Here is a 22,954-nt window from a genome sequence, read left to right as displayed (position 1 = left end):
AGCATGAACAGGAGGTAGGGTCAGAGGGAGAGGGAGAGAAAATCTTAAGCAGGCTCCACGCCCAGCACAGAGCCCAACTTGGGGCTTGATCTCACAACCCTGAGATCATGACCTGAGCTGAAATCAAGAGTCAGATGCTTAACCAACTGAGCCACCCAGGTGTCCCTTCTCTTACCCTTCTAATCCAGTCTGACTTGGTCTCTGTGGTGCAGAGGGGTGCTTCAGCCACACCCCCATGTTCTAGGAATCTTTCAGTGGTGTCTTGTTCTTGAATAGTTATTAGTTGTTCTTGTGAGCAAAGTCAGAAACAACCTATGTTGCCATCTTGGTGATGTCACTTCCTGTGATTGTGCTTTATTTTTATAATTTCCATTAATTCTCTTTTAATATCTCTTTTTCTATGAGATTTTCTGTTTTTGCATTTGCTTCAAAAATATTTGTAATTGCTCATTGAAGCATTTTGATGATGGCTGCTTTAAAATCCTTATCAGATAGGGACACCTGGGTAGCTAGTCAATTAATCATCTGCCTTCAGCTTAGGTCATGATCCCAGGGTCCTGGGGTCGAGTCCTGCATCAGGCTCCTTGCTCAGTGGGGAGCCTGCTTCTCCCTCTGCCTGCCGCTCCCCCCTGCTTGTGCTCTCTCTCTCTCTCTCTCTCTCTCTCTCTCTCTGACAAATAAATAAAATCTTTAGACGAAATAAAATTCTTATCAGATAAATCCATTATCTGATTCATCTTGGTGTTGGCATCTCTTGATTGTCTTTTTGCATTCAAATTGTGATTTTCCTGGCTTTTGGTATGATAAGGAATTTTCATTCGTTTTCTGGACATTTTGGACATTATTTTGGGAGACTCTGGATCATATTTAAATACTCTGTTTTAAGGGGGCACCTGGCTGGTTCAGTCAGTAGAGCATGCGACTCTTGATCTCAGGGTCATGAGTTCAAGCCCTGCGTTGGTTGTAGAGCCTACTAAAAAAAAATACTCTATTTTATCAGGCAGTTACCCTATTTAGATGCATAGGTTCTGATCTACTTTTGTGGGCTGTGGTTCTAATGATAATTTAGTTTTCAGAGCCCTTGTAGTACTAGTTCTGTCTGGTTGGTTCACCTGACACCACTGGGCCCCATTGCTGCTGCCCCAGGCCAGAACTCCAGGCCACATGCTACTGGTGGAGCTCCCTCCAATGTTACTAGGGGAGGGGAGGAAAGGGCCCACCTGAACTACCTTCTGCTGGGTTGGGGGTCAGGAGACCACTGGACTTGTGCTGCTTTTGCCTTTGAGCTGAGAATCAGGAGACACTGAACCTGGACTATCTTGTCATTGGGTGGGTAATTGGGAGATGCCAAACTGCTGTTTTTCATCGAGTCCTGGGAGTCCCTAGCCAGTCCACCTTCATATTTTCATCCTTCAGTACCCAGATGTGATTGTCTACTCTATTATTTCCACATTATTTAGTTGGACTTAAGAGGTAGGAAGAACTGAGAGAATTGGATTTCTGCCATCTTGTCCCAAACCCTGAACTGGTGTTTTAAGATTACTTTGAAATGTGACTGATATAGCCCCATTGACTAGAATTATGTCCCTTTTATCTTTTGAAGGTGTTACTTGTTACTGTTATTTCTTTGTATATTAAGAAACTAAGAGCAGTATTAATGTATCTTCTTCCACCACTTGTTTTTTTTTTTTAAAGATTTATTTGAGAGAGAGAGAAAAAAAATGAGTAGGGGAAGGGGCTGAGGGAGAGGGAGAGAGAGAATCCTCAAGCAGACTGCCCACTGAGTGTGGAGCCCTATGTGAGGCTTGAACCCAGGACCCTGAGATCATGACCTGAACTGAAACCAAGAGTCAGACACTTAACCGACTGAGCCACCCAGGTGCCCTCTTCCACCACATGTATTTATATAAAGTTTTTTCACATGGACATAGGAAAAATTTTAGGAGTTATTTTTATATCTTCTTTCATATCTTTATACAAATACTTCAGGAGTAGTTTCTAGGAGAAAGGACTTTACCTAAAAATTAATTTAAAAGATATGTGTTTGATGCTAACAGATCTTCTCATTTAATTTTCAAATGTGTTTATTGGAAATTTTGTAAGTTTTTCAAACTTATTAAAGAAAAAGCTGAAAAATGCCCTGACACAGATAAACTGAAAGATAGCGGCCCTTTCATAATCATATTGACATGAACCTGCAAGATATAACTAGTTAAAATTAATCACATTGAACCATTTTAATATCATTCATTTTTATTTTTTTACCAGAATTGTAGTGTATTTTATTTTATTATTTTATTGAGGTATAACTGACATACAAACTTATATTAGTTTTAAATATACAACATATTGATTTGATATTTGTATATATTGCAAAATGATCACCACAATAAGTATAGCGAACATCTATCACCATACATAGTTACAGAATTCTTTTCTTGTGATGAGAACTTTTAAGATCTAATCTCTTAGCAACTTTTAAATATACAATACAATATTATTAACTATAGTCACCATGATGTACATGACAACCCAGGAATTACTTATTTTATAACAGGAAGTTTCTATCTTTGACTGCCTTCACCCATTTTGCTCAACCCATTTCCCACCTCTGGCAACCTGTGGCAATGATTAATTAATCATTAATCTGTTCTCTGTATATAGGAGTCTTTTTTTTTAATTCCACATATAAGTGAGATCATATGATATTTGTCTTTCTCTTTCTGACTTATTTCCCTTAGCCTGAGAAATATAAAGAGGAAGATAATATCTTGAGGGTCCATTCATGCTATTGAAAATAGCAAGACTCCATTCTTTTTTATGGCTGAATACTGTTCCTCTGTGTGTGTGTGTGTGTGTGTGTGTGTGTGTGTGTGTACGTGTACAGACTGTGTATGTGTAAACATGTATAAGCCACATTTCCCTTTTTCCTTTAAATATAAGTGTTTTTATTTTATTTTCTATTTTTTTAACATTCAGTGTTTTATTAGTTTCAGGTGAATAATATAGTGATTCAGGAATTCCAAACAATTCCCAGTACTCACTATGAGAAGTGCACACTTTAATCCCCATTACATTTTTAACCCATTTACCCCCCACCCACCTCCTTCTGGTTAACACTTTGTTCTCCTTAATGATGAGTCTGTTTCTTCATTTGCCTTTCTCTCATCTCTGTATTTTTGTCCCTTTGCTCATTTGTTTTGTCTCTTAAATTCCACATATTGGTGAAATTATATGGTACTTGTCTTTCTCTGTCTTACTTCACTTAGCATTATACTCTCTACCTCTATCCATGTCATTTCAAATGAAAAGATTCCATTCTTTTTTATGGCTGAATAATATTCCATTGTGTGTATATATATATATATATATATATATATATATATATATATATACCACAACTTCTTTATCCACTCATTAATGGATAGACAGTTGGGCTGCTTCCATAATTTGGCTATTGTAAATAGTGCTGCTCTAAACATGAGGTGTATGTATCTTTTTGAATTAGTGTTTTGCATTCCTTGGGTGAATCCCCAGTAGTGCAATTGCTGGATCAGAGGGTAGTTCTATTTTTAAATTTTTGAGGAACCTCCATACTATTTTCTGTAGTGGCTATACCAGTTTGCATTCCCACCAACAGTGCAAGAGAGTACCCTTTCTCTGCATCCTTGCCAACATCTGTTGATTCTTGTGTTGTTGATTTTAGTCATTCCAACAGGTGTGAAGTGATATCTTATTGTAGATTTGATTACATTTCTCTGCTGATAAGTGGTGTTGAGTATCTTTTCATGTGTCTGCTGGCCATCTGGATGTCTTTGGAGAAATGTCTGTTCATTTCTTCTACCCATTTTTTAATTGGATTATTTGTTTTTTGGGTGTTGAGTTTTATAAGTCCTTTATATATTTTGGGTACTAACCCTTTATCGAATACGTCATTTGCAAATGTCTTATGGCATTCAGTAGGTTGTCTTTCAGTTTTGTTGATTGTTTCCTTGACTATAGAGAAGCTTTTTATTTTGATGTAGTCCCAGTAGTTTATTTTTGCTTTTGTTTCCCTTGCCTCAGGAGACATAGCTAGAAAGAAGTTGCTAGGGCCGAGGTCAAAGAAGTTACTTCTGTGTTCTCTTCTAGGCTTTTTATGATTTCAGGTCTCCCATTTAGGTCTTTCATCCATTTTGAATTTATTCTTGTGTATGGTGTAAGAAAATGGTCCAGTTTCATTGTTTTGCATGTTGTGGTCCAGTTTTGCCAACATCATTTGTTGAAGAGAATTTCTTTTTCCTACTGGATATTCTTTCCTGCTTTGTCAGAGATTAATTGGCCTATAGTTGTGGGTTTATTTCTGAAATTCTATTCTGTTCTATTGATCTATGTATCTACTTTTGTGCCAGTACTGTTTTGATCACTACAGCTTTGTAATATAAAGTGAAGTCCAGAATTGTGATGCTTTTTCAAGATTGCTTTGCCTATTCAGGGTCTTTTGTGGTTGCATACAAATTTTAGGATCATTTGTTCTAGTTCTTTGAAAAAAATGTTGATATTTTGATAGGGATTGCATTGAATCTGTAGATTGCTTTTTGTAGTATAGACATTTTAACAGTATTTGTTCTAATCTATCAGTATGGAATGTCTTTCCATTTCTTTTTGTCATTTTCAATTTCTTTCATCACTGTTTTATAGTTTTCAGAGTACAGATCTTTTACCTCTTTGGTTAGGCTTATTCCTATGTATCCTACTATTTTTCATACAACTGTAAATGGGATTGGTTTCTTAATTTCTCTTTCTGCTGCTACATTATTGGTGTATAGAAATGGAACAGATATCTGAGGCACCTGGGTGGTTCAGTCGGTTAAGTGTCTAACTCTTGATTTCAGCTCAGGTCATGATCTCAGGGACCTGGGATCAAGCCCCACACTGAGCATACTTAAGATCCTCTCTCTTTCTCCCTCTGCTCCTCCCCCTGCTTGTGCTCTCTCTCTCTCTAAAAAAAATAAATCTTTAAAGAAGAAAGAAATGCAACAGATATCTGTATATAGATTTAGTATCCTGCAACTTTACCGAATTTCTTTTCAGTTCTAGCTGTTTTGTGGTAGAGTTATTTAGGTTTTCTTTATACAGTATCATGTCATCTGCAAATAGTGAAAGTTTTACTTCTTCCTACCAATTTGGATGCTTTTTATTTTGTTGTTGTTGTCTGATTGCTGTGGCTTGACTTCCACTAGTATCTTGAATAAAAGTGAAAGAGTGGACATCCTTGACTTGTTGCTGACCTTAGGAAAACACTCTCAGTTCTTCCTCATTAAGTATGATGTTACCTGTGGGTTTTACATAGATGGCCTTTATTATGTTGAGGTATGTTTCCTCTAAACCTATTTCATTGAGACTTTTTATCATAAATGGATGTTATACTATGTCAAATGCTTTTTCTGCATCTATTGAAATGATCATATGGTTTATTCTTTCTCTTATTGATGTGATGTAATATGTTGACTGATTTGCAAATATTAAACCACCCTTACAATCCGGGAGTAAATCCCACTTGATTGTGGTGAATGATTTTTTTTAATGTACTGTTAGATTCGGTTTGCCTAGTGTTTTGTTGAGGATTTTTGCATCTATATTCATCAAGGATAAAGGATATTGGCCTGTGGTTCTCTTTTTTAGTGGTGTGTTTATCTAGTTTTGGTATCAGGGTAATGCTGGCCTCATAGAATGAATTTGGAAGTTTTCTTTCCTTTTCAATTTTTTGGGGACAGTTTGAGAAGAATAGGTATTAACTCTTTCTTAAATGTTTGGTAGAATTCGCCTGTGAAGCCATCTGGTCCTGGACTTTTGTTTGTTGGGAGTTTTTTGATTACTGACTCAATTTCTTTGCTGGTTATCAGTCTGTCCAAATTTTCTATTTCTTCCTGTTTCCATTTTGGGAATTTATGTGATTCTGTTAATTTATTCATTTCTTCTAGGTTGTCCAATTTGTTGCATATCATTTTTCATAATATTCTCCTATAATTGTTCATATTTCTGTGATGTTGATTATTTCTCCTCTCTCATTTGTGATTTTGTTTATTTGGGTCCATTCTCTTTTCTTTTTGCTAAGTCTGGCTAGAGCTTTATCAATTTTATTAATTGTTTCAAAGAAACAGCTCTTGGTTTCATTGATCTGTTCTATTTTTTTTTTAAAGATTTTATTTATTTATTTGAGAGAGAGAGAATGAGAGACAGAGAGCACGAGAGGGAGGAGGGTCAGAGGGAGAAGCAGACTCCCCGCTGAGCAGGGAGCCCGACGCGGGACTCGATCCCGGGACTCCAGGATCATGACCTGAGCCGAAGGCAGTCGCTCAACCATCTGAGCCACCCAGGCGCCCCTGTTCTATTTTTAAAAAATGTTTATATCATTTATTTCTGCTCTAATCTTTTTTTTAAGATTGTATTTATTTTCCTGAGATTAAGAATTCCTCATATCAGTGAGTTCATATGATACATGTCTTTCTCTGATTGACTTATTTCACTCAGCATAACACCCTCCAGTTCCATCCACGTCATTGCAAATGGCAAGATCTCATTCCTTTTGATGGCTGCATAATATTCCATTGTGTATATATACCACATCTTCTTTATCCATTCATCTGTCGATGGACATCTTGGCTCTTTCCACAGTTTGGCTATTGTGGACATTGCTGCTATAAACACTGGGGTACACGTACCCCTTCGGGTCCCTACATTTGTATATTTGGGCTAAATACCCAGGAGTGCAATTGCTGGATCCTATGGTAGCTCTATTTTCAACTGTTTGAGGAACCTCCATGCTGTTTTCCAGAGTGGCTGCACCAGCTTGCATTCCCACCAACAGTGCAGGAGGGTTCCTCTTTCTCCGCATCCCCGCCAACATCTGTCATTTCCTGACTTGTTAATTTTAGCCATTCTGACTGGTGTGAGGTGGTATCTCATTGAGGTTTTGATTTGGATTTCCCTGATGCTGAACGATGTTGAGCACATTTTCTTGTGTCTGTTGGCCATTTGGATGTCTTCTTTGGAAAAATGTCTGTTCATGTCTTCTGCCCATTTCTTGATTGGATTATTTGTTCTTTGGGTGTTGAGTTTGATAAGTTCTTTATAGATTTTGGATACTAGCCCTTTATCTTATATATCATTTGCAAATATTTTCTCCCATTCTGTCAGTTGTCTTTTGGTTTTGTGGACTGTTTCTTTTGCTGTGCAAAAGCTTTTTATCTTGATGAAATCCCAATAGTTCCGTTTTTGCCCTTGCTTCCCTTGCCTTTGGTGATGTTTCTAGGATTGTATTTATTTTCTGATAGAGAGAGAGAGAGTGAGAGAGGGAACACAAGCAGGGGGAGTGGGAGAGGGAGAAACAGGCTTCCTGCCGAGCAGGGAGCCTGATGTGGGGCTGGATCCCAGGACCCTGGAATCATGACCTCAGCCGAAGGCAGACACTTAACGACGGAGCCACCCAGGTGCCCCTATTTCTGCTCTAATCTTTATTCTTTCCTTCCTTCTGCTGGTTTAAGGTTTTGTTTGTTGTTTTTTTCTAGCTCCTTTAGATGGAAGGTCAGGTTGTTTATTTGAGAGTTTTCTTGCTTTTTGAGGTACACCTGTATTGCTATAAACTTCCGTGTTAGAATAGCTTCTGCTGCATCCCAGAGGTTTTGGACCATTGTGTTTTCATTTTCATTTATTTCTATGTAATTTTTTATTTCTTCTTTTATTTCCTGGTTGAGCCATTCATGGACTAGTTGCATGTTATTTAACCTGCATATATTTAGTCTTTCCAGATTTTTCTTGTGGTTGACTTCTAGTTTCATAGTGTTGTGGTCAGAAAAGATGCATGGTATGACTTCAATCTTCTTGAATTTGTTGTGGCGTGTTTTGAGAGCTAATACGTGATCTATTCTGTAGGTTGTTCAGTGTGCACTTGAAAAGAATGTGTATTCTCTTGTTTTAGGATGGAATGTTCTGAATATATATGTTAAATCCATCTTTTCCAGTGTCATTCAGAGCCATTGTTCCCTTGTTGATGTTCGTTTTTTAAAAAAGATTTTATTTATTTGAGAGATTGAGAGTGAGAGAGAGAGAGAGAGAGAGCATGAGCAGTGGGGAGGGGCAGAGGGAGAGGGAGAGGCAGACTCCCCACTGAGCAGGGAGCCCTACGTGGGGCTGTATCCCAGGACCATGAGATCATGAGCTGAGATGCAGATGCTTAACTGCCTGAGCCACCCAGGTGCCCCGGTGTTCTGTTTAGATGATCAGCTCATTGATGTAATTTGGGTGTTAAAGTACCTAACTATTGTATGGTTATTGATTATTTATATTTGTTATTAACTCTTTCTTTTTTTGCTCATTCATTGGGTGCCTAGATATTTAAAATTGTTGTATCTTCTGGTTGGGTATCCCCTTTATGATTATATATTGCCCTCCTTTTTCTCTTGTTAGTCTTTGTTTTAAAGTCTGTTTTCTCTGATATAAGTATTGCTCCTCCATCTTTCTGTTGACATACATTTTCATGATAGATGTTTCTCCACTCCCTCATTTTCAATCTGTTAGTGTCTTTAGGTCTAAAGTGAGTCTCTTGTAGGCTGCATATAGGTGGGTCTTATTTTTTTACCCATTCTGTCCCCCTATGACTTTTGATTGGAGCATTTAGTCCATTTACCTTCAAAGTAATTATTGAAAATATATTGTCATTTTATTCTTTGTTTCATGGTTGTTTCTGAAGATTTTTTTCTGATCCTGTATTTTTATCTCTTTCATCATTTGGTGATTTTCCTTACTGATATATTGGGATTTTTTTCTCTTTGATATTTACATATTTATTAGTGGTTTTTGTTATATGGTTACTGTTAGGTTTGTGTATGACATCTTCTGCATGTAGCAGTCTATATTATTTTGATGATTGTTTAAGTTTAGACCCATTCTTTACTCTTCTCCCCACATTTTAGGAATATTTTGTCGTATTTCACATATTTACATATTTTACATGTTTTCCATTTATTTTGTGAATACCTTGACTGAATTTTTACAGAAATACTAATTTCTACTGCTTTAGTTTCCTACCTTTATACTTTCATTTTGGGTCTCCCCTTTCCACTCAGGGAGTCCCCTTTAATATTTTTTATAGAGCTGATTTAGTGGTCATTAACTCCTTTAGTTTTTATTTGTCCAGGAAACTCTTTATCTCTCCTTCTGTTCTGAATGGTAGCCTTGATGGATAGAGTATTCTTGGCTGCACATTTTTCTCATTAAGCGCTTTGAACCTATCATGCCACTCCCCTCTGGCTTGCAAAGCTTCTGCTGAAAAATCCCCTGCTTATCCTTATGGAGTTTCTCTTCTATGTTACTATCTTCTTTTGCCTTGCTGCTTTAAAAATTTTTTTAAATATTTTATTTATTTTATATATAGAGAGAGAGGGAGGGAAAGGGAGCAGAAGCAGGGGGATTGCAGAGGGAGATGGAAAAACAGGCTCCCTGCTCCCGGGAGCAGGGGCTCAATCCCAGTACCCCAGGATCATGACTTGAGCTGAAGGCAGATGCTTAACCAATGAGCCACCCAGGTGCCCCTTAAATTTTTTTCTTTATCACTGTTTTTTTTGCCAGTTTAATTAGAATATATCTTGGTATGGATCTCTTTTAGTTGATTTTGTTGGTGTTCTCATGCCTCCTGGATCTGGATATCTGTTACCTTCCCCAGATTAGGGAAGTTTTCAGCTATTATTTCTTCTAATAAATTTTCTATCCCCTTTTCTCTCTCTTCTTCTAGGACTCCTGTAATATGAATGTTATTACATTTGGTGGAGTCACTGTGTTTCCTAAGTCTATTTTCATTTCTCATAATTCTTTTTTCTCTCTTGCTCAACTTGATGACTTGCCATTATTCTGTCTTCTGGGTCACTAATTTGTTCCTCTACTTCTTTATTCTGCTCCTCATTCCATCAAGTGTGCTTCTCATTTCATTTACTGAGCCTTTTATTGCTGCTATGTTATTCCTTATCTCTGTGTTAAGGGTCTCACTGATGTCCTCCATTCTTTTCTCAAGTCCAGTGAGTATGTTCGTGATCATTACTTTAAATTCTCTATCAGACATGTTACGTATTTCTGTTTTACTTAGGTTTCTGGCTGTGGCTTTGTCCTCTTCTTTCATTTGGGATAAATCTCTGTCTTCTCATTTTACCTCCATTTCTGTGCCTGTTTCTCTGTTTTAGGAAAGTCAACTACATCTTCTATTCATGAGGGTAATGGCCTTATGATGAAGAGATCCTGTAGTGCCTTGCCCAGTAGTGTACCTTGTTCCCCAGGGCCTGGTGCTTATAGGAGTTGTCTCCAGTGTGTGCTGTGTATGCTCTTATTTTGTCCTAGCCACTTTATCCTTCAGGCCAGTTGTTTGCAGAGGCTCTCTTTGTGTGTTGTGGGCAGTGTTTGGTTCCTTGCCTGAATGTGGCATGTTTTAACTAGGTGTGCTCTGGTCTGTTTGTGAAATGAGACCTGATCTCACTGCCACTATAACTGAGGCTCTGCAAAACTCCTGAGTCAGGAAGCATTTTGTGAGCAGAGTTTGGGGCCAGTCTTCTGGGGGAGGGACCCTCCAAGATGGGATTGAGGCAGTGGAGACTGGGACTAGGGGTTTCACTAGAATGTGGGGGTTCCACTAGAATGTGGGGCTTGGTATAAGCATGTCAGGTCGGGATTGTCAGAATTGTGCTGGTTCCTGTGGTGGCCCTGTGCTTACACTTAGGGTCAGGGGAAGGAAATGGCACTGCCTAGTTCTTTTCTTCCTGGAGGTTTCTCTCTGTGAACCTGCCTCTCTGGGATGTGGTCTAAAATGAACAAATAACCTCCCCACTGTGTACTCCAGGTGCTCTTCATATCACTGTTGCCACACTGTATACTCATAGGTTGTTTGCCTGCCTGCTCTGCAAGAGTAGTACAATGCCTTCTGGGCTGTATCCCAGCCAAGTCCAGTGACCTTTAAAACTCCAGGGTTTATGCCCTGCTGGTGGCCGAAAGTCATGAAATTTGGTCCCTCTTGCTTTCCAAGCCAATTGTTATGCGGATTTGTTTTCCCATGCATTCCCCTGTGTGTTAGTCTGTCTAACCCTTTTCTGTGACTACTGCTTCCTTCCCACCCCAGGGGCTACGATCTGATTCTCTCCCAATCATGCCTCCACACTTTCTATCTTCTTAAGTGTGGCTTCTTCTCTACCTTTAGTTGTGTAGTTGTTCTTCCAGTCTTCAGGTCCATTTCTGGTGTATTTTGGATGATTTGATAGTTATCTGGTTGTATTCATGGGACAGGCAAGTGTAGGGTCCTCCTACTCCACCACCACCTTCTAACAAACCACTACCACATATTTTTAAATCTCATTTTCATTTTTTGTTCTTTCTCCTACCCTGTTCCTGTCTCCCCCACTTGGTTTGTCTATGCCCTTTTGAGTCCAACCCATAAACAGGTATATTTTGAGTGAAAATTGTTTATTAGAGTTTTATTTGAACACATTAATAATATACCCCAAAACAAACAAGATAAAATTGATCAAGAGCATCTTCCAATAAAAGGTTCCACAGAGGTCCATCAATGACAGTGTTTTTCTTTCATTCCCACTACTGTCAGGTGATTGCCAATAAATACATATTATCTCAGTTTTTCATAACTTTGAAAAATATCTTTATTGATATATAATTCACATACCATTAAATTAACCAATTTAAAGTGTACAATTTGCTTTTTGTATATTCTCAGACATTATATTTCTTATTTATTTTCCTTAAACTTATTATGTATTATTTTATAGTTGGAGTTTTTCTAGAAGCTTACCATCAGAATGGAATTATTCTAGACATCATAGAATTTCAGATGTTAATTCTCATTTGGGTTAAATACTGGGCTTTGAGAATCATGGAATAATGTTTTCTCTGAGAAATTGAATAGGACTTGCTTTTGTTTTTTTTCTAATAACTAGTTTGAATCCGGATGTGGCAGCTGTGAAGGAAAACATCAATACCCCTGATAACCCCTGTGGAAATGGCAAACAAGATCGGATCAAACAAAGAAGAGCTTCCTGTCCTCGACCAGAGAAGGGGACTAAATTCCAACTTACTGTCCTTCAGGTCAGTGTGTAAATATTATTTGGTTAAGAGTGTGTGTAGAGGTCTGTGTTGACAGGTCGGGGCCATGTTGCTTCAGACATGAGTATAGAGGATTGTGAAATGCTAATGTCTCTTCATTAAAATTTTTTCTGATAAAAATATTATGTACTAGAAAATATAGGCCAAATACCAGGAAGAAAATAAAAATCACTTTTTACCACCTCTCAGAGATAGTTCCTATTAATATTTTAGTTTTCATCTTTTTTTCCCTGTATGTATGTGTAGTATTTTACATTATTAAGGTTATAACAGTACTAGTAATAGTAGCAAATTTATTGTATTCTTTTGTGTTAGACACCCCAAATGTTATGCATTTGTTTTGTCATTTAATCCTTCAGTATCCCTGTATGATAGATGTTAGTATATTCATCTTTACAAATGAAGGTGCTGAAGATTAGAGAGGTAAAGTAATTTGCCTACAGTCATTGAATTAGCAAGTGATAGTCAGATCTGAATCCCGTTCAGACTTTAAAGCTGATATTTCTAACCAATGTGATGTACATTTTGGATGGATGCTTAAACCTACATATATAATTTCCTATTCTTCCTTTTTCTTTTGCTGAACACACACACGTGCACACACACACGTACACATATATATTAATTTTATTGTTTTTAATTTTAATTCCAGTATAGTTAACATACAGTGTTAAATTAGTTTCAGGTGTACAATATGCAGTTGTGTACATTACTTAGTGCTCATCATGATAAGGGTACTCTAATCCGTATCATCTATTTCACCCATTCCCCCATATACCGCTCCTGTGGTAAACATCAGTTTGTTCTCTATAGTCTGTTTCTTGCTTGTCTCTCTTTTTTCAATTTTTCATTTGTTTCTTAAATACCACATATAAGTAAAATGTTTTGTTACTTGTCTTTCACTGACATTGCATTTAGCATTACACTATTGGGCGCCATCTATTTTGTTGCAAATGACAAGATTTCATTCTTTTTTATGGCTGAATGATATTCCATTGTGTGTGTGTGTGTGTGTGTGTGTGTGTGTGTGTGTGTGTACCACATCTTCTTTATCCATTCATCAATCGATGGACACTTGAGTTGCTTCCATATCTTAGTCATTGTAAATAGTGCTGCTATTAACATAGGGGCATATATATCCCTTTGAATTAGTGTTTATGTATTCTTTCTGTAAATACCCAGTAGTATGATGGCTGGATCATGGGGTAGTTCTATTTTGAACTGTTTGAGGAACCTCCATATTGTTTTCCACAGTGGTTACACCAGTTTGTATTCCAAGCAATAGTGCATTGGGTTCCTTTTTTTCCACATCCTTGTCAAGAACTGTTTTTTCTTGTGTTGTTGATTTTAGCCATTCCAGCAAGCATGAGGTGATAGCTCATTGTAGTTTTGATTTGCATTTCTGTGATGATGAGTATCTTTTCATGTGTCTGTTGGCCATCTTAATGTCTTCTTTGGAGAAATGTCTGTGTCTTCTGACAACTTTGTAATTGGATTATTTGTTTTTGTTGTGTTGAGTTTTATAAATTCTTTTTTCTGTAACAGATTTTATTTATTTATTTGACAGAGAGACACAGTGAGAGAGGGAACATAAGCAGGGGGAATGGGAGAAGCAGCCTCCCCGCTGAGCAGGGAGCCCAATGCAGGGCTCGATCCCAGAACGCTGGAATCCTGACCTGAGCTGAGGGCAGACGCTTAATGACTGAGCCACACAGGCACCCCAAGTTTTATAAATTCTTTATATATTTTGTATACTAGCCCTTTATCAGATATGTAATTTGCAAATATCTTCTTCCATTCCATAGATTGCCTTTTATTTTATTTTATTTTTTTAAAGATTTTATTTATTTATGTTGACAGAGAGAGAGCACAAGCAGGGGGAGGGGCAGAGGCAGAGGGAGAAGCAGGCTCCCCACTGAGCAGGGAGCCCGAAGCGGGGCTCGATCCCATGACCCCAGATCATGACCTGAGCCGAAGGCAGACGCTTAACCAACTGATCCACCCAGGTGCCCCCATAGGTTGCCTTTTAATTTTGTTGTTTCCTTTGCTGTGTAGAAGCTTTTTATTTTGTTGTAGTCCCAGTAGATCATTTTTGCTTTTGTTTCCCTTTCTTCAGGAGATATAACTAGAAAGAAGTTGCTAGTGCTGATGTCAAGAAGTTACTGCTTGTCTTCTCTTCTAGGATTTTTGCAGTTTTAGGTCTTACATTTAGATCTTTAATCCATTTTGAATTTTTTTTGTGTATGGTGTAAGAAAGTGGTGGAATTTCATTCTTTTGCATGTTGCTGTCCAGTTTTTCCAGCATCATTTTTTGAATAGACTGTCCTTTACCATTGGATATTGTTTCCTGCTTTGTTGAAGATTAATTGATACTAAAGTTGTGGGTTTACTTCTGGATTTTCTATTATCTTTCATTGATTTATATGTTTGCCAGTACCATAGTGTTTTGATTAATGCAGCTTAGTCGTATAACCTGATGTCTAGATTTGTGATGCCTCCGGCTTGCTTTTCCTTTTATTTTTACTTTTTAAAGATTTATGTATTTATTTGTTTTAGAGAGAGAGTGTGAGTGTGAGTGGAGGGAGGGGCACAGGGAGAGGGAGAGAGGAAGAGAAGCAGACTACCTGCTGAGCATGGAGCCCAGTATGAGGCTTAATCTCACAACCCTGAGATCATAACTTGAGGTGAAATCAAGAGTCTCACGCTTAACCAACTGAGCCATCCAGGCACCCCTGCTTTTCCTTTTAAACATTGATTTTTATGTGTATGTTCATCAGAGATATTGGTCTATAGTTCTCTTTCTAGTGGTGTCTTTATCTGAGTTTGGTATCAGGGTAATGCTTCTGTCAGACTAAATTTGCAAGTTTTCCTTTCTTCTCTATTTTTTGGAAAAGTTTTGAGAAGAATAAGTGTAACTCTTCCTTAAATGTTTGGTAGCATTCACTTGTGAAGCCATCTGACCCAGACTTTTGTTTGTTGGGAGTTTTTTGATTACTGACTCCAATTCTTTGCTGGTTATCTGTTCAAATTTTCTATTCCCTTCTGTTTCGGTTTTGGTAGTTTATCTATTTGTAGGAATTTATCCATTTCTTCTAGGTTGCCCAATTTCTGGCATATGCCAGTTTTTCATAATGTTCTCTTATGATTGTTTCTACATGTGGTGTTGGTTGTTATTTCTCTTTGCTAATTTGTGATTTTATTTATTTGAGCCCTTTTTCTTTTTTCTTGATAAGTCTCAGTAGAGGTTTATCAGTTTTATTAATTTTTTTCATAGAGCCAGCCCTTGCTTTCACTGGTCTGTTCTATTTTTTTTTCCAGTTTCTATATCATTTATTTCTGCTCTAATCTTTATTCTTTACTTCTGCTGGTTTAAAGTTTTGTTTGTTGTTTTTCTCTAGCTCCTTTAGATGGAAGATCAGGTTGTTTATTTGAGAGTTTTCTTGCTTTTTGAGGTACGCCTGTATTGCTCTAAACTTCCGTGTTAGAACAGCTTCTGCTGCATCCCTGAGGTTTTGGACCATTGTGTTTTCTTTTTTTTTTTTTAAAGATTTTATTTATTTATTTGAGACAGAGAGAATGAGAGAGAGAGAGCACAGGAGAGGGGGGAGGGTCAGAGGGAGAAGCAGACTCCCCGCTGAGCGGGGAGCCCGATGCGGGACTCGATCCAGGGACTCCAGGATCATGACCTGAGCCGAAGGCAGTCACTTAACCAACTGAGCCACCCAGGTGCCCATGGACCATTGTGTTTTCATTTTCATTTATTTCTATGTAATTTTTTATTTCTTCTTTTATTTCCTGGTTGAGCCATTCATGGACTAGTTGCATGTTATTTAACCTGCATATATTTAGTCTTTCCAGATTTTTCTTGTGGTTGACTTCTAGTTTCATAGTGTTGCGGTCAGAAAAGATGCATGGTATGACTTCAATCTTCTTGAATTTGTTGTGGCTTGTTTTGAGAGCTAATACGTGATCTATTCTGTAGGTTGTTCAGTGTGCACTTGAAAAGAATATGTATTCTGCTGTTTTGGGATGGAATCTTATGAATATATGTGTTAAATCCATCTGTTCCAATGTGTTATTCAAAGCCAGTGTTTCTTTGTTGTTGGTTTTCTGTTTAGATGATATGTCCATTGATGTAAGTAGGGTGTTTAAGTCCCCTGCTATTATTGTATTATTATCAATAACTTCATTTATGTTTGTTATTAACTATTTTATGTATTTTGGTGGTCCCATATTAGGTTCATAAATATTTACAGTTATTATAGCTTCTTGTTGGATTGTCACCTTTATTATTTGTCGTGTCCTTTTTTGTGTCTCCTTACATTTTTGGTTTTAACATATAGTTTGTCTGATATAAGTATTACTATTCTGGCTTTTTTTTTTCACTTTGGAAATTCTAAGGGTTTTATTTATTATTTATTTTTATTATTATGTTATGTTAATCACCGCACATTACATCATTAGTTTTTGATGTAGTGTTCCATGATTCATTGTTTGCATGTAATACCCAGGGTTCCATGCAGTATGTGCCCTCTTTAATACCCATCACTGGGCTAACCCATCCCCCCAACCTCCTCCCCTCTAGAACCCTCAGTTTGTTTCTCAGAGCCTGTAGTCTCTCATGGTACATCTCCCCCTCAATTCCTGCCCCCCTTTATTCTTCCCTCCCTGCTATCTTCTTCTTTTTCTTTTTTTAGCATATAATGTATTATTTGTTTCATAGGTACAGGTCTGCGATTCAACAGTCTTACACAATTCACAGTGTTCACCATAGCACATACCCTCCTCAATGTCTGTCAGCCAGCCACCCCATCCCTCCCACCCCCCACCACTCCAGCAACCCTCAGTTTGTTTCCTGAGATTAAGAATTCCTCATATCAGTGAGGTCATATGATACATGTATTTCTCTGATTGACTTATTTCACTCAGCATAATACCCTCCAGTTCCATCCATGTCATTGCAAATGGCAAGATTTCATTCCTTTTGATGGCTGCATAATATTCTACTGTATATATACACATCTTCTTTATCCATTCATCTGTCGATGGACATCTTGGCTCTTTCCATAGTTTGGCTATTGTGGACATTGCTGCTATAAACATCGGGGTGCACATACCCCTTCAGATCACTACATTTGTATCTTTGGGGTAAATACCTGGGTCGTATGCTAGCTCTATTTTCAACTTTTTGAAGAACCTCCATACTGTTTTCCAGAGTGGCTGCACCAGCTTGCATTCCCACCAACAGTGTAGGAGGGTTCCCCTTTCTCCACATCCCTGCCAACATCTGTCCTTTCCTGACTTGTTAATTTTAGCCATTCTGACTGGTGTGAGGTGGTATCTCATTGAGGTTTTGATTTGGATTTCCCTGATGCCAAGTGATGTTGAGCACTTTTTCATGTGTCTGTTGGCCATTTGCATGTCTTCTTTGGAAAAATGTCTGTTCATGTCCTTTGCCCATTTCTTGATTGGATCATTTGTTCTTTGGGTGTTGAGTTTGATAAGTTCTTTATAGATTTTGGATACTAGCCCTTTATCTCATATTTCATTTGCAAATATCTTCTCCCATTCTGTCAGTTGTCTTTTGGTTTTGTTGACTCTTTCTTTTGCTGTGCAAAAGCTTTTTATCTTGATGAAGTCCCAGTAGTTCATTTTGGCCCTTGCTTCCCTTACCTTTGGCGATGTTTCTAGGAAAAAGTTGCTGCGGCTGAGGTTGAAGAGGTTGCTGCCTGTGTTCTCCTTTAGGATTTTGATGGACTCCTCGCTCACATTTAGGTCTTTCAACCATTTTGAGTCTATTTTTGTGTGTGGTGTAAGGAAATGGCCCAGTTTCATTCTTCTGCATCTGGCTGTCCAATTTTCCCAGCACCATTTTTTGAAGAGACTCCTTTTTCCATTGGACATTCTCTCCTGCTTTGTTGAAGATTAGTTGACCATAGAGTTGAGGGTCCATTTCTGGGTTCCCTATTCTGTTCCATTGATCTATGTGTCTGTTTTTGTGCCAGTACCATACTGTCTTGATGATGACAGCTTTGTAATAGAGCTTGAAGTCCAGAATTGTGATGCCACCAGCTTTGCTTTTCTTTTTCAACATTCCTCTGGCTATTCAGGATCTTTTCTGGTTCCACACAAATTTTAGGATTATTTGTTCCATTTCTTTGAAAAAAGTGGATGGTATTTTGATAAGGATTGCATTGAATGTGTAGATTGCTCTAGGTAACATTAACTTCTTCACAATATTTGTTCTTCCAATTCGTGAGTGTAGAATGTTTTTCCATTTCTTTGTGTCTTCCTCAATTTCTTTCATGAGTATTTTATAATTTTCTGAGTACAGATTCATTGCCTCTTTGGTTAGATTTATTCCTAGGTATCTTATGGTTTGGGGTGCAATTGTAAATGGGATCGACTCCTTAATTTCTCTTTCTTCTGTCTTGTTGTTGGTGTATAGGAATGCCACTGATTTCTGGCTTTCTTTTGACATCCATTTGCATGATAGATGTTTATCCATCCTGTCACTTTTGATCTTCATATGTCTTTAGATGTAAAATCGGTCTCTTGTAGGCAGCATATAGATCGGCATTGTTTTCTTATACATTCTGTTACCTATGTCTTTTCACTGGAGCATTTATTCCAATTATTATATTGAAAGTAATTATCAATTACATATCTATTAGATATGTATTTATTGCATTTTATTACTTGTTTATGGTTGTTTCTGAAGATTTTCTCTAACCCTTGTGTTTTTCTCTTTCATGTATTGCTTATTTTTAGTGATATATTGGAATTTCTTTCTCTTTACTTTTGAATATCAGTGGTTTGATATGTGATGTTTGATATATGATAAATTTGATAAAACATCTACTGCATATTGCAGTCTATGTTAGGTTGGTGGTCGTTTAAGTTTGAACCCATTTTTTACTCCTGTCCTCCCCATGTTTTAGGTATATGTTAGTTCATTTTATCCTTTTTTTAGTGAGTTCCTTAACTGATTTTTGACAGAAATACTCATTTTTACCACTTTTCTCTTTACATCTCTACTGTTATTTTTCCATTTTTTTACTTTTAAAGATTTATTTGTTTATTCATTTTAGAGAGAGAGCATGCACGCGAGTGGGGGGAGGGACAGAAGGAGAGGGAGAGGGAGTCTCTAGGAGACTCCTTAGGGACTCAGTCTCAGAACCCTGAGATCATGACCTGAGCCGAAATCAAGAGTCGGATGCTCAACTGATCCACCCAGGAGCCCCATATACTGTCACTTTTGCTTTCTCTTTTCTGCTCAGAATCCTTTTTAATATTTCTTACAGGGCTGGTTTAGTGATCATGAACTGCTTTAGTTTTTGTTTGTTTGTGAATCTCTGTCTCTTCTTTTATACAGAATGATAGCTTTGCTGTATAGAGTATTCTTGGCTCCAGATTTTTCCCCTTCAGCACTTTGAATAGATCATGCCACTCCCTTTTGGCTTGCAAAGTTTCTGTTGAAAAATGTCCTGCTAGCCTTATGATTTTTCCTTTGTAAGTTAAGGATTTCTTTAGTCTTACTGCTTTTGAGATTTTTTTCTTTGTTACTACCTTTTGCAAATTTAATTACAGTATGTCTTGGTATCACTCTGCTTTTGTTTATTCTTTGGGGGGGGTTTCTGTGCCTCTTGGATCTGGATTTTGCTTCCTTCCCTAGATGGGCATGTTTTTTAACTATTATTTCTTGAAATAAATGTTCTTCCCCCACCCCTTTCTCTCTCTTCTTCTTTTGGGCCTCCTGTTATTTGAACGTTATTACATTTGATGGATTCACTGAGTTCCCTAAGTCTATTCTTTTGTTGCATAGTTCTTTTGTCTCTCTTTTGTTCAGCTTGATTCCTTTCTACTACTTTCTTCCCAGTCAGTAATTCATTTCTCTGCTTCTTCTCTCCTGCTGTTCTTTTCATTAAGTGTGTTTCCCATTTCATGTATTGTGTCCTTTATCTCTGCTATGTCTTTCCTTATCTCTGTATTAAGGGTCTCACTCATATCTTCCACTCTTCTCAAGTCCAGTGAGTTTCCTTATCATTTTTTGCATTCTCTATCAGGCATGTTACTTATGTCTCTGGCTATGGCCTTGTCCAGTTCTTTCATCTGGGATAAGTTTTTGTCTCCTCATTTTTTTCTGGCTCTCTGAGTCTGTTTTTGTGTGTTAAGAAAGTCATGTGTCGTCTGCTCTTGAAAGTAGTGACTTTATGAGGTGCCTGGGTGCTGCAGTAGGTTGGGCATCCAACTCTTGGTTTCAGCTCCGGTTTTGATCTCAGGGTTGTGACGTTGAGCCCCATGTCGAGCTCCACATCAGACTCCCTCATTTTAGGAAAAGTCCTCCATGTCAGTCCAAAATCATTATGAACATATCTCTCTCTTGTTTTCCTCCAGCTTTGAACTTCCATTTTAATGTTGCCTCCTCATAGGTTGCTGTCTCTTTAAAGGCAACAACTCCCAGCTATCACTTGCCCTCCTGGCTTGCCCAGTGCTGAGTCAGCTGACCTCCAAAGCTCCAGGTTCTAAGCCCCACTGGTTTTACAAACTCATGGAATTCAACCTCTCTGGTTCTTAAAGCCATGTGTTATGGGATTAGTTTTCCTTGAGTACCTGTTTCTCAGCAATCTTTGTATGCACAGCTAGTCCCTACTGTAGGCAGCCTTCTTCACCTCTGACCTTCCTAACCTTTGAGGTGAAGCTTCTTCCCTATATTTAGTCGTGGAGTTTGTTCTGCCAGTCTTTGGATCACTCTCCAGTTTATTGACTTGGATGTGGATGATACCTAGTTGAAAACATGGGATGGGGTGAGCTCCGGGTCCTCCTATTCCACCATCTTGCCAAGCTCTGACTCTCTCTTCTGCCCATTTTGTAACTGGTTTATTTCTTGTGTTGAGTTGTATAATTTCTTTCTTTATTTTGGATAATAACCCTTTATTGGATATGTCATTTGCAAATATCTTCTCCCATTTAGTAAGTTGTTTTTCAGTTTCATTGATTGTTTCCATTGCCTTACAGAAACTTTTATTTTGATATAGTCCCAATAGTTCATTTCTGCTTTTATTTACCTTGCCTCAGGAGACATATTTAGAATAATGTTGGTACAGCCAATGTCACAGAAATTACTGCCTGTGTTCCCTTCTAGGATTTTTATGGTTTTAGGCCTCTCATTTAATTCTTTCATCCATTTTGAATTTGTTTTTGTGTATGGTGTATGAAAGTAGTCCAGTTTCATTCTTTTACATGTAACTGTCCAGTTTTACTAACACTATTTTTCAAAGAGACTTGTCTTTTCCAATTGCATATTCTTGTCTCTTTTGTTGAAGATTAATTGACCATATAATTGTGTGTTTATTTCTGGGCTTTCTATCCTGTTCTGTTCATCTGTGTGTCTGTTTTTGTGCCAGTATCATACTGTTTTGATTACAATGGCTTTGTGGTATAACTTGTGCAATTGTGACACCTCTAGCTTTGCTTTTCTTTTTGAAGATTGTTTTGGCTAATCAGGGATTTTTTGTGGTCACATACAAATTTTAGAATATTTTGTTCTAGTTCTCTGAAAAATGTTGTTACTTTGATAGGGTTTGCATGAAATGTATAGATTGCTTTGCGTAGTATGGTCATTTTAACGGTATTTGTTCTTTCAATCCATGAGCATGGAATATCTTTCCATTTCTTTGTGTCATCTTCATCTTTCATCAGTATTTTGTAGTTTTCAGAGTACAGGTCTTTTGCCTCTTTGGTAAGTTTATTCCGAGGTATTTTATCATTTTTGGTGCAGTTGTAAATATGATTGCTTTCTTTCTTTTTCTTTCTGGTAATTCATTATTAGTGTATTGAAATTCAACTGATTTCTATACATTGATTTTGTATCCTGCGACCTTAGTAAATTCATTTATCGGTTCTAGTAGTTTTTTCGTTTTTTTTTTTTTTTTTTAGGTTTTCTATATATAGTATCATGTCATCTACAAATAATGAAAGTTTTGCTTCTTCCTTACCGATTTGGATTCCTTTTATTTGTTTTTGTCATCTGATTGCTATGGCTAGGACTTCCAGTACTGTGTTGAATAAAAGTGGTGAGAGTAGACATCCTTGAATTTTTCCTGACCTTGGGGGGAAAGGTTTCAGTTTTTTATCATTGAGCATGATGTTATCTATTGATTTTTCACATATGACCTTTATTATGTTGAGGTATGTTCCCTATAAACCTATTTTATTGAGGATTTTCATCATGAAAGGATGTTGTGCTTTGTCATATGCTTTTTCTTCGTCTATTGAAATAATTATATGGTTCTTATTCTTTCTTATATTGATGTGTGTATCACATTGATTGATTTGTGAATATTGAACCACCCTTGCATCTCAGGAATAAATTCCACTTGATTGTAGTGAATGATTTTTTAAATGTGTTGTTGGATTCAGTTTGGTAGCATTTTGTTGAGTATTTTTGCATCCATGTTTATCGGGGATATTGGCTTGTAGTTTTTTTTTTTTGTAGTTTCTTAATCTGCTTTTGTATCCAGTTAATGCTGGTGTCATAGAATAAATTTTGAAGTTTTCCGTCCTCTTCTATTTTTTGCAATAGATTGAGAAGTCATATTCTCCCTTTTTAAAAGCTTAGTATATCATGTACATTTTATTGTGTCAGTAATATAATATTTTCAATTGTTATCTTAGAATATAGTCCCTTATATAGAGATATAACAATTTAATAATTTCTTCTGTTGTCATTTAGATTGTTGTTTTCTGTCTGTCAGTCTCTCTGTCTGCTAGTCTGTGTCTTCTTTAACTTTTTGTCTTTCTTCTTTTGTCTATCTGT

The 22,954-nt window shown here is 37.3% G+C and overlaps 1 protein-coding gene across 4 annotated transcripts in view; it reads left to right on the top strand.

Annotated features, from left to right (window-relative positions):
- Window positions 1-22,954, top strand: part of WNK3 (WNK lysine deficient protein kinase 3) — a 161,428-nt gene that overhangs the window by 102,695 nt on the left and 35,779 nt on the right. For all 4 annotated transcript variants that reach the window (XM_073889219.1, XM_073889218.1, XM_073889217.1 and 1 more), the window contains one exon: window positions 11,970-12,117. In XM_073889219.1, the coding sequence (XP_073745320.1) occupies window positions 11,970-12,117 (148 nt within the window). The remainder of the gene's footprint in view (window positions 1-11,969; window positions 12,118-22,954) is intronic.

Source organism: Callorhinus ursinus, unplaced genomic scaffold, assembly GCF_003265705.2.
Source record: "Callorhinus ursinus isolate GAN/ISIS: 27379988/994484 unplaced genomic scaffold, GSC_fseal_2.0 scaffold103, whole genome shotgun sequence".
Lineage (NCBI taxonomy): Eukaryota > Metazoa > Chordata > Mammalia > Carnivora > Otariidae > Callorhinus > Callorhinus ursinus.
Note: the sequence above shows the minus strand (reverse complement) of the source record. Positions and strands in the feature narration are given on the sequence as shown.